At 53.9% G+C, this 15,496-nt stretch overlaps 1 protein-coding gene across 1 annotated transcript; it reads right to left on the bottom strand.

The window, feature by feature from the left end:
* Nucleotides 1-489: 489 nt before the first annotated feature.
* Nucleotides 490-15,493, bottom strand: PLA2G4F (phospholipase A2 group IVF). The gene is made up of 20 exons (XM_043554166.1): nucleotides 14,931-15,493; nucleotides 13,849-13,921; nucleotides 13,117-13,253; nucleotides 12,908-13,036; nucleotides 12,416-12,456; nucleotides 12,110-12,152; nucleotides 11,565-11,631; nucleotides 9,306-9,475; nucleotides 9,061-9,174; nucleotides 8,810-8,847; nucleotides 8,438-8,573; nucleotides 6,616-6,752; nucleotides 6,122-6,344; nucleotides 4,896-5,010; nucleotides 4,533-4,670; nucleotides 4,323-4,430; nucleotides 2,918-3,112; nucleotides 2,500-2,666; nucleotides 1,511-1,697; nucleotides 490-1,218 (listed from the first exon to the last, which is right to left on the bottom strand). The coding sequence occupies exons 1-20, from the start codon at nucleotides 15,039-15,041 to the stop codon at nucleotides 998-1,000; spliced, it is 2,550 nt and encodes an 849-aa protein (XP_043410101.1). The 5' UTR covers nucleotides 15,042-15,493; the 3' UTR covers nucleotides 490-997.
* Between the last annotated feature and the right edge of the window lie 3 nt (nucleotides 15,494-15,496).

The following is a 15,496-nucleotide window of genomic DNA, read 5'->3' as shown; positions in this document are numbered from 1 at the left end:
TGAAAAACAGGGAGAGAGAGGGGCAGTTTGCCCAGATCATAGCACGTGTCTGTGAAAGAGGCAGGAATCCAGGCCTCCGAGTTCCCAGCCAGGCCCCTCTACCGTGCCCATCCCTGCCCCACAGACAGGTGCTCGCCAGCCCCACCCTCACTAGCAACACGCACACCCACGCAGCCACACACTCACTCTGCTCCCTGGTAAACAAATGCATGCTCTAGACATACCCATTGAGCTTCTGGGAATGGCGAGACTATTTGCAGGAGGGGGCAGCTGTACACCTGACAAGAGAGTGTGGTCCGAGTTTAAAGAGTAAAGCATCAGTAACTAGCAGGGAAACGTGTGCATACCCACCAGCCAGGATGCCATCCCACAGCCTTCAGGAGGCTGAGCAGAGAAGGGTGGTGAGCAGTGAGGTGAGGGGGCAGGGGAAGCCAGAGGTGAAGGAGAGTCGGCAGGCAGGAAGGTGGCATTAATGATCCAGACTGGCAATCCATGAGGTCTCCCTTTATTCTTGATAGCACTGAGCACTGCATCCAGGAGCCCGGCCATTTGCAGGAAGTGTGGATTAGACGGAGGGGTCTCTGCTTTTGGTCTCAGCTTAACCTGCTTTCACAGCTTCCAGTCTTGGTGAGGGTCTGAAGACCTGGGCCCCCTAAGGTCCTTCTGGGTTTGGACCATGCCCTGGGGCTAGATTGTGGCCTCATCCCTCTATACTCCAGTGTAAAATTAGCACTGCTCACTCGTGCCCTCCTCCTCCCCAAAGCCCCTGGGGGAGACATCCCCCCACTTTGTCTCCCAGAAACACATATGAGAAGGGTGCAGCCCCAAAGCCAAGCTGCTGTTCCTCAGGAGCTTTCTGAGGCCTGAAGGACCTAGAGCCAGTCCCTGTAACCTGGTATGAAGAAACCCCACAGAGTCTACCACTCCTCCCCATACCAAGCCCTGGTCTGGGGCCCACAGTTGCTCCCCTCTCACAGCCCTCTGACTCCAGCCTGACTCAGCCTCCAGCCCTGCCCCCAGCCTGCCTTCGCTCCAGAGCGAGCTGGAGCGCATGCCGCAAGGTCTCCACATTGTTCAGAACATTGTATCGACTCAGAGCCACCAGCCGCTCAAACTCCTCAGGCTCATAGGTGAAGTTCATCATGCCATATGGAGTGTCTGCCCCATTGACCACAAAGTCCCCGTAGGCCTTCTCCTCGGCTGTTTGTCGCTCCACACCTACAGGTGGGAAGTGGCAAAGAGGCCAGGCTGGGGCACTCTGTGGCTAGGAGTGGCCAGCCCAGAAGCCCCCACCCCTTGCCCTAGGACATCTGGCGGGACCCACATTTCAGCTCTCTCTACCATCAGGAGGAACCAGGCCAGTGTGGATCCTGAGGCCTGGAAGGTGTGGAGCAATGGCCAACCTGGGCCCTCCAAGAGGCATGAGGTCCAGGAAATCCACTGTCAGAACGGCACCCCACCACCACCCTGGGCTGTGTGAGCCAGACCCCAGCCCAGGGCCTCCCCTCACCTGGGGCCAGGTGTGTGCAGAAGGTACGGTTGACGAGGGGAAAGTGCAGCACGATGGGAGAGCGGGGGTCCTTGGCCTTGGCGAACAGGTAGCACTCACGGGGTTCCTCCAAGTCCTCGGGGAGCACCTCGATACTTGGGAAGGGGATGCCTCGGTCCAGGCAGTACTTCTCTGTCATCTGTAAAACCTGGGCAGGGAGGCCAGCTTTGGACCCTGCCTCTGGCTGCCTGCACTCACATAGCCCGCCCACTAGCTGAGTGACTGCAGGTGGGCTACATCACCTTCCCCAGCCAATTTCTTTATTTACATAATAAAAAAGAGAATAACTCTAGTGGGGGGTTGTGGAGATTAAGGACAATCATTAGTGTTCCCAGTGTCATTCCTCTCCTTCACTTCTCTGGCTCCTCCCTGCTTCCTCTTAGGGGCTGATTTCAATGTCACCAGGTGGAAACTGAATGGTTACAGAAGGGCACGTGGGAGGAGGCTTTATTCATCATCTAATCCCAGGCTTTCCTTGGACCCAGGAGGATTAGGAGGAGGAAGCCAAAGATAGAAGGGCTGGCCCAGCAGCGGGACCAGAAAGCTCATCCAGATGATGGAACCCATCGACTACCCCACAGGGTTTGAGGGAGCTGCCCCTAGAGACTCCCCGAGGGGACCTGATGGTAACTAACGGAGGGCAGACCCAGACGCCAGTCCAGATAGGAGCAAAGAATGCTATCAGGACAGGCAGGGGCCAGAACAGGAGCCTTCTCTTCACCAGTATGGGAGACTTCTGAGGACCTTCTTTGGCCTCTTCTCCCACCTCCCCCTCCATCTCATAGCCTCAGCAATCCCCCTCCTTCAGCTGGGGAGACCAGTGCCACTAAAAGTCTTCACAAGGTACCCGCCCTTGGATTAGAACCCAGGCCCTCCATGAAGGGCAATTCCCAAAGCCCAGCCAGGCCGCCCTGCAGAGAACCTCAGTTCCTCCCCACCACACACCTTACCTCGAAAGGGGCCTCCAGGGAGTAGTCAAAGGACAGAATGAGGTCCACCGCTCTCTGGGGCAGCAGGCTGAGTGGGAACGGAGAGTTGATGGCAAAGCCCCCATCCACCAGGCACAGGCAGTCCCGCATGGGAGTGAGCTGGTTAGGGAAGGCGTCAGGGTGCGTATCTGCAATAGGGACAAATGCTCACTCTTCTCTCTCTGTAGAGATCTCTCCTCCCCTTCTTCTGATGGCAACAGAGTCTGCCACCCCAGCCCCTGGCCCTGCCTCCTGGCAGACATCCCAGTCTTTCCCCATCAGCCCCTGGGCAGCAGGAGCCCATAGCCCAACCTCCGGGAACAAAGGCAGTGCTGGTCCAGGTGAGCCGTGAGCCAGAGGCAAAGGCAGCGGGGGGATCCCCAGCCAGAGCAGCACCCACCTTTCCAGGCCATGAACTCCTGGCCAGCCACATAGTCTTTGTGCAGGCAGAGGCCCCTGGTGAAATTACAGTTCTCCGCGAAGGTAAAGCGGGAAGTAAAGATGTCCAGCACGGCCTGGGAGAAGGGCCCCTGGCGGGTGAAGAGCCTGGTCCTCAGACGTGTGGGATCGTGCAGCTGGAGCTTCTGGCAGTCATCTAGATGGGAGCGCGTGGGTGAAATACAGTCAGAAGGGTGCTGTCTGTTCTCCAGTGGCCCTTATGGCCCAGGGGACCCTTCCTATCTCCCCCCACATTCACCCCTCCTTCACCCCACCTCCCAAGCCTCAGACCACTGCTTCCCAGAACCTCTTTTAAATGACCTTTTCTTTCAGCGTCCCTATATTTGAAAGTTGCCTATGACAGTGTATTTTTTAAGTGATAATTTATATGCCCTTTGAAAATAAAGTTGTGTATGGGGCGCCTGGGTGGCTCAGTTGGTTAAGTGTCCGACACTTAATTTCAACGCGGGTCACAGCCTTGTGGTTTTGTGGTCATGAGATCGAGCCTGGCATTGGTCTCTGTACTGAGTGGAGCCTGCTTGGGATTTTCTCTTTCCCTGTCTGTGCCCCTCCCTCTCTCTCTGTCTCTCTCAAAATAAATAAATAAATAAATAAACAAATAAATAAATAAATAAATTTTTAAGAAGTTTCTACAATCTAAAACCTTTTTTTTAAAAAAAGAAAACAAAGTTTTATATACAACTTCCAATCACAATTTCATCCATTAAACACCTACTGAGCAGTTACTGCGTGCTGGGCCCCTCCAGGGCTTATAGCCTACTTAGGGGGAGAGTCACATAAAGAGATCATAAATCATACCAATGCCCCAAGGTAAGGACAATGGTGGGGTGTGCACATAGTCCTATGAAACTTGGGTGCTGGGGGCATGCAGTAGAACAGAGAAGCCCCCTGACAAAATGATGTCAGAGCTGAATCTTAAGGGATGAGCAGAGGTTATCCAGGGAAGAAAGGTAGAAAAGGTTCTGTGCAGCAGGAAGCAGCCCAAACAGGAGCCCTGAGGTGTGTGGACAGATACCCACCAGATGCCCAGTGGTCCTGGTCTGCGTTGACATAACTGGAACCCAAGCAGAGAATTCAAAGGCGCAGTCTTACTATAGAGCACTCACAGCTCCCACTGGCTTTTCTGAGGTGGGCCTTCCCCTCCTTCCCCTGGTCCCCCTGCCACGCTGCATCAGCAGATCTCTGGGCATCCACAGACCCTAAGCTACAAGTCACTTCCTCAGGACTTCTCTGAATGCAGTGGGACAGCTGAGTCCTGCACCATCCCCTCCCTCATCCTTTGTGCCTCCACCAGGGCCCCGACGCTGGAAAGAGCAGTAGGGGGAGGTCAGGGTGTCTACCCGCACCTGTGATGTTTACACTCCCTCTGTGGCAGTCTAGGAAGCTGAGGCCCGAGCCGGCAGTCTTCAGGAAGATCTCATCCAGGCTGGCTGCAAAGGCGCTGCCCCACACACCTAAGCAGAAAGGTAAGGCCCTGGGCCCTCACATCTCCTCCAGCCCACCTCAGGGCCTGGCCCAGCCCCTGCCCTGGCCCCAGCCCTCCAGCCCAGACTCACCCTGCAGGTAGCAGATCCGGGGCTCGGGCTGGGGCTGCAGCAGATGCCCCATGAAGAACTCAGAGCCAAAGAGCTCAGTGGGAACATAAGCCCCGTACTTGGGGAAGCCGACCTCATAGGGTGTGAACTCGCACCATTCTGGGGATCCAGAGTGAAGGGAATGTCACCAGGGGCCTTCCACCAGGACCCCAAGGTTTCCCCCCACACCTGAGCACAGGAGCGGGAATCTCACTTGTCAAAAGCAGGAGGCAGCAAGCCCGCTGTGCTCCAAGGCTCCCATCTATACACTGATAGCTCTGGCCTCTCCCACTTTCCTACCACCCATCGCCTCCACCTGCTTCCCAGGTCCCTGTACCCAGGCACCTGCGAAGTCTTCCCCGCTGATGTTGGTGTGGACATTGACGCTGGCGTAGATAGGGTAAGGGTTCTGGCCCTGGTTGACAGCCTCCTGCTGGTCAGACAGCTTGGCAGGGTTTTTCTGGTAGGAAGGAAAGGAGGCACTTGACTTTTGGGGGTCCCCTTCCTCCCACCCTCATGGCTTGAGGCCTGATACCCTGAAGAGGATGCCATGGCCCACAAGGGACTGTGGCTGCCAAGGCCAATGCTCTAGAGACAGCTCTCTAAGGACGAGGCTTTAGGCTGCAGCAAAGGTAAGGCCCCTGTGGGTTTTGTGCAATTCCAGGGGCACTGGGAACACTCCCCCTTGTTTCCCATTCAAGAAAGCATATTGGAACCCAAGGGAGTCAGTGACATTTGTTTTTTTGAGTCAGTGACATTTTTAAAGGAAAAATTGAAAACCAGTTTACTTTCTTTAAAAAGTAAATCGTTTGAAAATATGCATTCTTTCCTCAGACACAAGAAACCACTTGTGATAGACGTCCACAACGGAGAGCCACACAGTGGGCCAGACTCCGAGGGCTGAGAACCCTGCTGGGCTCTGACTACTCTCACCTCCCAGCTCATACCCAGCCTGCAGTTCTAGGAGCAGCATGGCAGCTGGAACGCTCTCAAAACACACTGTGCTAGGGCTTCACCCCAGACCAGCCCAAATCAGTATCTCTGGAAGTAGGGCCCAGGCAAGGGTGTTTTTGAAAAGCTGTGCAGATGGGGGGCGTCTGGGTGGTTCAGTTGGTTAAGCATCCGACTTCTGCTCAGGTCATGATTTCATGGTTCATGGGTTCGAGCCTGGCATGGGGCTCTGTGCTGACAGCTCAGAGCCTGGAGCCTGCTTTGGATTCTGTGTCTCCCTCTCTCTCTCTTGCCCCTCCCTCCCTCTCTCTCTCTCTCTCAAAAATGAAGAAACATTTAAGACATTTTTAAAAAGAAAAGAAACGCTGTGCAGGTGATTCTAATATGCAGATGGACTTGAAAACTGCAGACCAGCTTCTCCCCTCCCAGGGGTGAGGAGCCAGGAAAGACGAAGTGGTGTCAGCCCACTCAGGGATCCACCTCTTGTCCTCAGAGAGCTCAGACCTAAGGGACCTCTTTGCAAACCTTAGATCTTACCTCAGCACCTAAGGCAGAAGTAAGTGTTGGCGGGGCAGGGGTGGAAAGGAGCTGTGTTTATTTATTATCTGCTCTTCTCTTACCTCCTGGTAGAGGAAATATTCAATGAGGAGACCCCAGATGTCGATGAGGGAAACTCTGTGGCCAGTGCTTTCCAGGCTCCCCAGTTCCTGGGCATAGTATTGTAGGCGCTCCGTGGACATCGCCCCCATCTTACTGCTGCAGACCCGAGCCTGGGCACGCTCAATGGGGCCCTGCAAGGCCACCTGGGACCAGTCTGGGTCCTTGTAGAGTGTGGAGATGCACCTGGGCATAGAGGGAATTAGGGGCAGTGGGGCAGCAAGCACGGCAAGGGGAGAGAGGGAATGCAACTGTTGGTGAGTGACCCTGCCTCTCCATCCCTTGAACCCACTGCCCTGCCCCACCCACTCAAGGAGGCCTGGGCACTCAGTGCCCCTCCTAACCCCCTTGGAGGCAGGATCCCAGCACGCCCTCAGGGACTCCACCTATATCACCAGCCACATTCCTTCCCCTTCAGGGCTCTCCTTTACTCTGAATCCTACTCCACCTCACTTACCAGGTAGACCCAGAGACCCCACTCAGGTAGGTCACAGTGTCCAGGAGGCCAAGTTCCTGCAGCCCTGCCAGGCTTCCGTACAGGGAAGACATGGCTCGGGTTCCACCTCCCGAACCTAGCACAGCCACCACAGGCACCTGGGCACAAAAATAATCATAACATTGACGACCACTGTCGCTTATGAATTATTGCTTATAATTTCAGACATTTGTCTAGGAGCCTTATCTGTATTATCTCATTGAATCCTCACAAGCAACCCAGTGGGATCCCCATTTTGCAGATTAGAAAACGGAGGCACAGGAAGGTTGGACAATGTGCCCACAATCGTACAGGTAGTAAGTGATGGGCCATCAGACTGAAGCAGTATGACTCTAGAGATGGCTCTTGACAATTGTCTCGGGATTATATGTAACTGGAAGGTATCCTGGATTTCACCCAAAACCGTTGGAGCAGGGTTTCTCAGTCTTGACACTATTTATGATTTTGGACTGGGTAACTCTTTGTTGTGAGGAGCTGTCCTGTATGTTGGAGGATGCTTAGCAGCATTCTGGGCCTTTACCCAGTAGATGCCAATAGCATCCTCTCCCCCGGCCCTGCTGGTAACAATAAAGCATGTCTCTAGACATAGACAAATGTCCTCTGGGTGGGGGGTGGAGGGATGAAATGACCCCCAGTTGAGAACCATTGGGCTAAAGCGATGAAGACCACCAAAAAGCCTGGACTTGCCCCAGACGTGAGCGGTGCCCAGATGTCTCTTTGGGATCAGAGGTGCCTGGTGGGGTCAGACTAGAAGCTTTCTGGCTGCTCAGCTTTTCCGTGAAGCTTTAGCTCATTCTGCCCCCAGACTTTTGGTTCCTTTCCCTGGCCTCCTTTCTTCTATCTTGAAAGAAATGCTCCCTGGCCAGTGCCCACAAGGACACTCTCCCTTCAGAGCGCTGGAGGACACAGAACTCCCTGAGAACAAGATCTGTGCCCTCTTTACCCTCTACCTCCAGAGAGGACATCTGGCACAGAATAGTCATTATCAAATGAACAGTCCGGTCTTGCTCACTTTGTCAGGACTCAGAAGAGGCTCTGACTCCTGAGTACACTTGTAGCAGAAGAAAGCCACCAACTTGTTCCCAATTTACCATAGCTCTCTGCCTTGGTGTGGCCTTGCCTCCTGCTTCCCAGCCACGGCTCCCGTGGACCCTACACTTCCAAATCCCTTTGTCTACTGTTATGGTCTGAATTGTGCTCCTGCCCCTGCAAGTCCTTATGTCGAAGCTCCAGTATGACTATATTTGTAGAAAGGGCCTATAAGGTGGTTATATAGGTTATGTAAGGTCATAACAGTGGGGCCTTTATCTAATAGTATCGCTGTCCTTGCAAGAAGGGGAAGAGAGAGATTCTCCCCTTATCCCCTGTACATGTCCAGTGGAAAGGCCATGTGAGGACACAGCAAGAACATAGTTGTCTACAAGTCAGTAAGAGAAGCCTCACCAGAAACCAGCCCTGATGGCACCTTAATCTTGAACTTCCAGCCTCCAGGTGAGAAAATAACTGTTTGTTGTTTAAGCCACCTTGTCTGTGGTGTTCTGTTGTGGCAGCCTGAGGAGACTCATATACCTCCCTTGGCCAGGGCAGTTCATCCCTCATTACATACAGGGTCCTGACTCTCCTGATTTTGCCTATCAGCTCTGGCAAGCAGGACTGCCCCTTCCTCCTCTGTTTCCCACCCTTTCTCAAGGCTTCCTGTAACCACTTGGCCACACAGTACTCTCAAGGGAAGAGGCTGGATTTGGTCTTGGTGACCCTGGGGTCCAGCTCCTCCATTTCATACCTGGCCACTGTCAGGCGCCTGGCTCAAACCCAGAACCTGCTGCAGGGCCTTGGACACGATCTGCTTCCTCTTGTCCAGAAACTCCCGTTCCCCATCACACAGGCCAAAACCAAGACGCAGGTCAAGGTCTCCAGAGCTGCCAGAGATGGAGTGGGGGGGGAGGGGGCGGGTACTGGGTGACTGTTCATTGGAGGAAAGCCTTGGGCCCAGCCCATTTTTCACAGGAGCAGACCCATATTCCATCGAACCCCTTAGAAAGACCTCAGCAGAACCAGAGATGCCTTCCACCACCGGGCTGAGCTGAGTGGGCAAAGAGCCCCTACATATTCAGCCTAGCATAAGAGCCTTCCTCCTGAAGTCAGCCTTCCTCACCTCATTTCTGCCTTCATACTCAGAACCACCTCCTGGCCCTGAAAGAGACAACAGCCCCATACCTGAGTGCCCTGAGTGGATTCCCCCACCCACAGCTCCTGTTGCTCTGGTAGCTCTGGCCCGTATGTGAACATCGTGGCTGAGCTCCAGGCTGGCCTGAACTTGACCCCCTCTGAGGCCCCTCCCCCCAGGCTTCTTTTGGTGGTCACAGAGCAAGCAAGGGTCCCTCAGGCACCCAGGCAGAGCCTTACCTCCCCTAGGGCCACAAAGCGTTGTTCCTCTTGGCCTAGGGCCAGAGAGGAGAGCAGGATACCCCCCTCACCCAGCTTGTTGGTGTGGGCCTCCAGCTCAGCACTTGGACCACTCTGTAGAGAAGAAAACACCCAAGGAACCCATCATGGTGAAGGAAAACATGCATCCATGGTGGCCCCAGGACGCCCCTCTAGGATGGACTGATTCTATCATCCATCCCTTCCCAGACTATGGGCTCACTCACTTGCAGGACTGTGAGCCTCTCCCCCAGCTCCACATCCAGCCTGGAGCTGATCACTGGGTTCACGTGAAAGGTGAAGGTAGCTGGGAGGCCTCCCTCCATGGGAGGTTGCAGGGGCAAGAACTGTGGCTTCTCGTAGGCCCCGGGCACTGTCAGCTGAATCTGCCTAGAGCCTGGGAGCAGAGGGCCCAGGTAAGGGGGTGAGAGTGCAGGGGTGTGTGTGGCTCATGATGGCAGCGACCTGGATGGCAACTCCCCTTTGTTTCCTCTTTGGAGATGCCAACTCATCACCCTGCTCACCCTGTGGTTCTGTGGCCCACAGCAAAGGCATCATGAAGGACACTCAGGGTCCTACAACGTGCCCTGGTCAGAACTGGGAACTGGGGAGGGTAGGAAACACACAATGCCTTGGGAAGGGGGAAGGGCAGGGAGGGAGAGGACTCCTTGCCCAGAGTTTATGAGGCTGATGATTTTGAGATCATGATATTAATTATATAAAATATAATTCTATAATAATTATAATGTTATAATTATCATACATTATTACATTAATTACCAATCTTCAACTGGTAGTTTCCCCATCTTTTGCCTCCATTCAAGCTCTGTGCTCATCACCCTGGGGAAGGTTTGTGGCCAGGGAAAAAAACAGATAGGCAATAAGTTGTTCTGCCCTTTGTTTCCAAAGTGTAAGACCTTGCGAGCACACAGAGGGTGTGCAGCGGAGGTGAGAGGAAGGAGTGGGTTCCTGGGTAGAGGCTCGGAGGAGCAGAGCAGAGCCAGCCCAGGCCAGAAGGAGGCAAAGAGGGAGGCCTGTGGGCTCATCCTGTTCCTAGCAGCTTTCTCGGGAGGAGGAAAAACCCCAGAGAGAAATGTCCATGACATTCAGACAGGGGGGACCCCAAGCAGCCTCACAAAGGAGCCCCAGACCCTAAACATGACTTGGGAGCAACAGACACCCAGAAAGCCCAGAATGGCAGATGCCTCAGGAACAGAGGTCCACATGAAACCCTTCTCCCAACATACCCTCCTTGGCACTAAAATGAGACCTGGAGACATGACATGACCCTGGGTGGGAGGGAATTAGAGAAAATAAGGAAACTGATACTTCTTTCACACCATGGTTTATGGATGGAGATTGATATGTGTTGTTCAGAGTCAGAAACAATAGACCCCGGAGTGTCACAGACCTGGGTTTGGTTCCTGGCCTTATCACTCTCAGAGTTTGGTCACTGTGTGACCTTAAGTAAGTTTCTTGTTTGAGCTAGAGCTTCATAAATCAAGAGGATATAGTTGTATTTTCCAGGGTTGTTATGAGGATTAAAACATAAAAGACATGTGAAATGCTGAGCACAGTGCCAGACTCAGAGTAAGTGCTGGACATTTTCTGGACAGGACTCATCCCATGGGCTCAGACCCTCAGTGTCAGAGGAGACCTTAGCTGTCACACAGCCTCTGTTGCACTTCTGCTTCTGCGTCTGAGTGGCTACCCTCTGTGGCACACTGTACCTGTGGCCTCAGTTCTTCACTTCTGGAATGCCCATGCTTTGTCATGTGACTTCACTTCCTCCCACTGAGAGGCCAAAATGTTAGTTACTGACTATGATGTGACCAAAGGCTTGAAAACCACCTGCTCATCTGGGCTTGCTCTCATACCTCTGCTGATGCCTTAAAAACACAACCAGTCCAGGGCTCCTGGGTGGCTCAGTTGGTTGTGTCCGACTTTAGCTCAAGTCATGATCTCATGGTTTGTGAGTTTGAGCCTCACATTGGACTCTGTGCTGACAGCTCAGAGCCTGGAGCCTGCTTCAGATTCTGTGTCTCCCTCTCTCTCTGCCCCTCCCCTACTCACTCTCTTTCTCTCAAAAATAAACAAACATTAAAAAAATTAACAACAGCAAAAACAGAACATGACAAGTCTGCTAGTCACAGAAGGTTGTTGAGGGACATATGGCACAAAGCCAGGTCCCTCCTGCCAAGCCCAGCCTAGATCATGATGCATGAGCTCAATAAATGCTTCCTGTTGTCTGCCATTGAGATTTAGGGTTGCTTTTTGCAGAGCACTAGTTGGACTGATACAGCCTCTATGCTTGAACACTTCCAAGGAGAGGAAATTCACTACTTCCAGAGGCGAATCCGTCCCATCCTTGGTCAGTTTTGAGTGGTAAAACATTAAGAACTTTCCGCCTCAGACCCACCTTCTTGAAATCAGCAGCCCAACCCCTAGGAGAGAAGGCAAGACCCAAGGTCATGGACCAGACTCACCATACTCTCGATGTGGGGCTGTCCCGTCTTCCCTGAGGGTCCCCTGGATTCTCAGACAGGGCTGAGCCTGAGGAAGACAGAGGCCTGTGGGAGCCACCCATTCACAGGGCCCCGCACAGGGCCCAGACCAGGGTGAAAGGAGGGGTCTCTGGGGCAGGGCCCAGTTAACAACCTTCCCAGGGCCCGTGCCTTGTGGGTAGGAGTCTTCTGTAGTGGCCTCCTTCCCAGGATTCAGAAGAAGTGGCCCTGGTGGGAAAGGGGAAGGAGGAGAGGGGCTCTGATAGTGATGCCTTTGGCAATCCCAGCAGCCAGGGGCCCAAGTAAGTGATGTGCTGTGCACAAGGTAGGATGGTGGGCTTCTGAGCTGTCCACTCAGATGTGAGATAGCTTCTTGCCCCTGGTCCCTGGAGATGCCTCCCTAGCACATTTCTCCTCTCAGGAGTGCTTGAGTGTCCTTCACAGGCAAGTGGGCATGATAGGCTCAATTGTGGAGTCTGCAATGCCCCCCAGCCCCGGGCAGCCCCAAGCTCGCCTTCCCTACTCACCACCAGGACTCCATTGGTGATGACTTCAGACGCAGGCACCTGGCTGCAAAGGATGAGGGGCTCATGGGACATCTGGCTCCCCTTGAGATGGCTGTTACTATAATATGTGACTGAAGCAGCTGATAGAGCCTGGGGATCATGGCCAGGTTTGGGGGTGAGAGTGGGCTTGTCACCAACACTCAAATGGGTGACTAGACTAGGACATTCCCCCACAGGCCAGGCCAGCGTAGGTCCTGGTGATTGACAGCTGGAGCTGTCCTAGAGTCTTGGTGTAAATGGAAGGGTATAGGCACCACCTGGACTCACCTGTTCTCCAGAACAAATTCCACCTGCAGCTCCTGTGAATCCTACATGGATGAAGCAAGGAAGCATCCATTTGCAAAGAGCTCTGAAAGCATCAGAGACTGACCCTGCCCCCTACCCTGCTCAGCTCCAGGGTCTAGAAGAGGTGACCATTGTTGTGGCTTCTCATGGGCACAGGACAAGTAGTAGCATCTTCATGAGAAGCTTCATGCCTTCAAAACTGTGTTCTAGGCCCTATTCTAGACACTGAGGGTTCAGCAGTGACTAAGACAGACAAAGTGCTCTGCCCTCAAGGAGCTCACATGTTGGCTCCACTCAGGGAAGAAGTATTTGAGGGGAACCTTTGTAGGGTTTGTAGGGTTAGTGGTGTAGGATAAAGAGGGGCCTGTCTTGGAGGCCTGGCCTGTGCTGACCAGGAGCCCTCACCTCGGTGTCCTGTGTCCAACTTCCTCTCCTTGAGTTCAATTCATTGCTGGCACAGGTGTGGAGGCTCACCTGGTGGTTGAGTGGGAAGATGTGTCTGTAGGGTTGGCCAGGCTTGAGGCTCCTCAGGTCAAAGAGTAGCAGGGAGAGCTGGTCACTGCCCAGGATGTCCTTATCACAGAGGGTGAGCTCCAGGACATTCTGGAAACAGGGCAGGCAAGAGGTGGGAGCCTGACATAGGGCAGGAACATAGGCAGCCCTCTCCCTCTGCTGGCCCTCACCTTCACAGCACCATGGATCTGGTAGTGGAAGGTCTCGTTCCACTCAGGGTCACTGCAGTTAGCCACCATCCTTGTCTGGGCAGGGTTAGGGGACGCAGTGGGCAGGCGCAGTTCCACGTAGCAGTCAGCTTTGGACACTGCAGGTGGGGTGAGGGAGGGGTCCTCACTCTCTAACTCTTGTTGCTGAAAAGGTTGCCTGGGGAAGGCTGGGGCAGAGGGGAAGGAGCCGAGGAGAATAGAAGCTGCCTGTTTGGGACAGGGCGACGTGGGGAGAGCCGGTGTCCCTAACTCCATCGGGACCAGTTACACCACCCATTCAACTGAATCCTGTAGTGGCCAGTTGAAAAGACCACGTGGCAGCACAGATAGTTGAGTAATTCCCTAAAAGAGCCTGATTCAGACAAAGAACTCCCCTTCCATTGTGAGCACTGGTGTGGAAAGCTGCTGGAGAGCAGATGATTTCTGGCAACAGTGGGCCTCACATGCTCACTCAGGCTGGCACTGCTCCACTTGCTAGTGTCAGAGAGGAGTCCATGGTCTGCACAAGTCTCCCCTCCAGCCCCTCCTGCCTGCCCTGGGGCTCCCTCACCAGGATGGATTCCCTCCACAGTCACCAGGAGCCCCTCTGCCCCACTCCAGATACACACACACACTTCAGGCCAGCCCCTGCTGAGCTCTGGGGAGGCCCTAGGGAAAGGAAGAGAAGAAAGGGTGGAATTGGGGGTCACTCACAGAGATCTGTGCCCTGGATATTTCTGGCCCTCAGCACCTTCACCTGGAGGTCATAGTAGGGGTGGGTTTCCCGCTGAAACAACAGAACTCAGGAACTCAGTTCCAGGAAGCTGGGTAGGGGGCCTGATCTCCTCCCTGCGGTAATGCCCAGCTTAGTCTTCCCCCTTCCAGTCACAGAGCAGGAGCCTGGCCCAAGGTCACTGATGTCGCTGTGCCTGGGAGCTGAGAGGTCTTGGCAGGGTCCTGGCATTGGGAGTTCAGCATGTTGGTGATGAGTTCAGGCTGGGTTCAAAGCTAAGTTCCACTAGGGACTAGCTGAATGGACTTGGGCAAATTACTGGATTTCCCCATGCTTCATTTTCCTCATCAGTAAACGGGGGGTTACAACCTCACAGGGTTGTGGGGAGTTTTAAATGAGAAGTTGTATAAAGTGCCTGGTATAAGTGCTTCATATATGTGGCCATTGTTACTAATTATGGTTATGAGGTACCACAAATTGGCAGCTTCCCTGTCATGCTGCTGCTATAGCTTGGGAACCTAAGGGAGAGCTGGAGTGATGTACTTAGATTAAATATTAGACGGGAAAGCTGTAGTCCATCCCACCCACTAGCTCGCTGACAAAGGCCACACCTCCTAGGAAATCAGGTGAAGGGAAACCAGGTGTCATCCAGCTTGGACTGGTCTGACTAGTCGCTAAGGAGACAATAGCTTGGGCCAAAGAGAGATAACAGCAGGCTGCAGCCTCCTGGGAGTGAGGCTAGCCCCTCAAAATCCCAGCAAACACCTTCCTCCTTTCCCCTGAGGGGCTCTATCTACATCCAGGCTAGGGCAATCTGGCCAAAGCCAACAGCAGTACGTATCACATGACCTCACTGTCCATTCCTAATTGGGGAGGGTGGGGGGTGGGATTATTTCCAAAAGCCAAGGTCTTGGCCAATCACTTTAAGCTCCACCAGGTTGGCTAGAGCAAATTAGTCCTAGCCCGGATCAAAACCCAACCCTGGGCTAGCCTGTCTTCAGAGGGGACTGAGCTCCCAGGACTCCTGCAGTCCACACGCCCCGGGGAAGATCAAGTACTTTACCCTCCATTGCCTCCACTGAGGTCCCCTCTTGTCTCTCTTCCGCAGCAGCACTGCCCCCAGGAGGGGCAGCCCCTTGCCTGCCAGCCACCTTGGCCAGAGCGCCCAGAGCATGGCCAGCCAGCCCAGTTCTCAGCAGGAAGCCCTGCCTGCTTTCCAGAGCCACTCTGTTCTCCTCTGGCTCCACTTACTGCTAGCTCAGGTCTGACGGTAACACCAAGGTGGGGAGGGTGGAGCTGGCAGCTCACAGGAGGACTTGAGGACTCAGAGTTGGGTGGCCTGCTGGGGCTGGAGGTGGAGTTTGATATGCTCCAGGAAGTGGCTGGGGCCCAATTCCCTCAGGCAGGAGGCACTTCAGTCCCTCTCCAAGAGGATGAGGAACTGGTACTCTGGCTCCCAAACCCAGCCTCTGGTTATTATTGAGCTGCTCATGGAAAATAGATACCTGAGTCTCACCCCCTAGATGATTTGATTTAGTGGGTGTGGGTCGAACCCAAGTGTTCATATTTCCAACAAGCCTTCTAGACAATGCTGATGCAGCAAGCCCAGGGAATGGAAGCTAGTAAGTT

This window comes from Prionailurus bengalensis, chromosome B3 (assembly GCF_016509475.1).
Source record: "Prionailurus bengalensis isolate Pbe53 chromosome B3, Fcat_Pben_1.1_paternal_pri, whole genome shotgun sequence".
NCBI lineage: Eukaryota > Metazoa > Chordata > Mammalia > Carnivora > Felidae > Prionailurus > Prionailurus bengalensis.
The sequence above is the reverse complement of the archived record's forward strand: the minus strand, read 5'-3'. Positions and strand labels throughout refer to the sequence as shown.

Coding starts and splice junctions, on each gene's coding strand:
- PLA2G4F (XM_043554166.1), bottom strand. CDS start 15,041: ATGCTCTGGGCGCTCTGGCCAAGGTGGCTGGCAGGCAAGGGGCTGCCC. Junction 9,476..11,564: donor AGCCCCACATCGAGAGTATG/GTGAGTCTGGTC, acceptor CTCTGCTCCCAG/GCTCTAGGCAGATTCAGCTG. Junction 1,698..2,499: donor CCCTGGAGGCCCCTTTCGAG/GTAAGGTGTGTG, acceptor CTCCCTGCCCAG/GTTTTACAGATGACAGAGAA.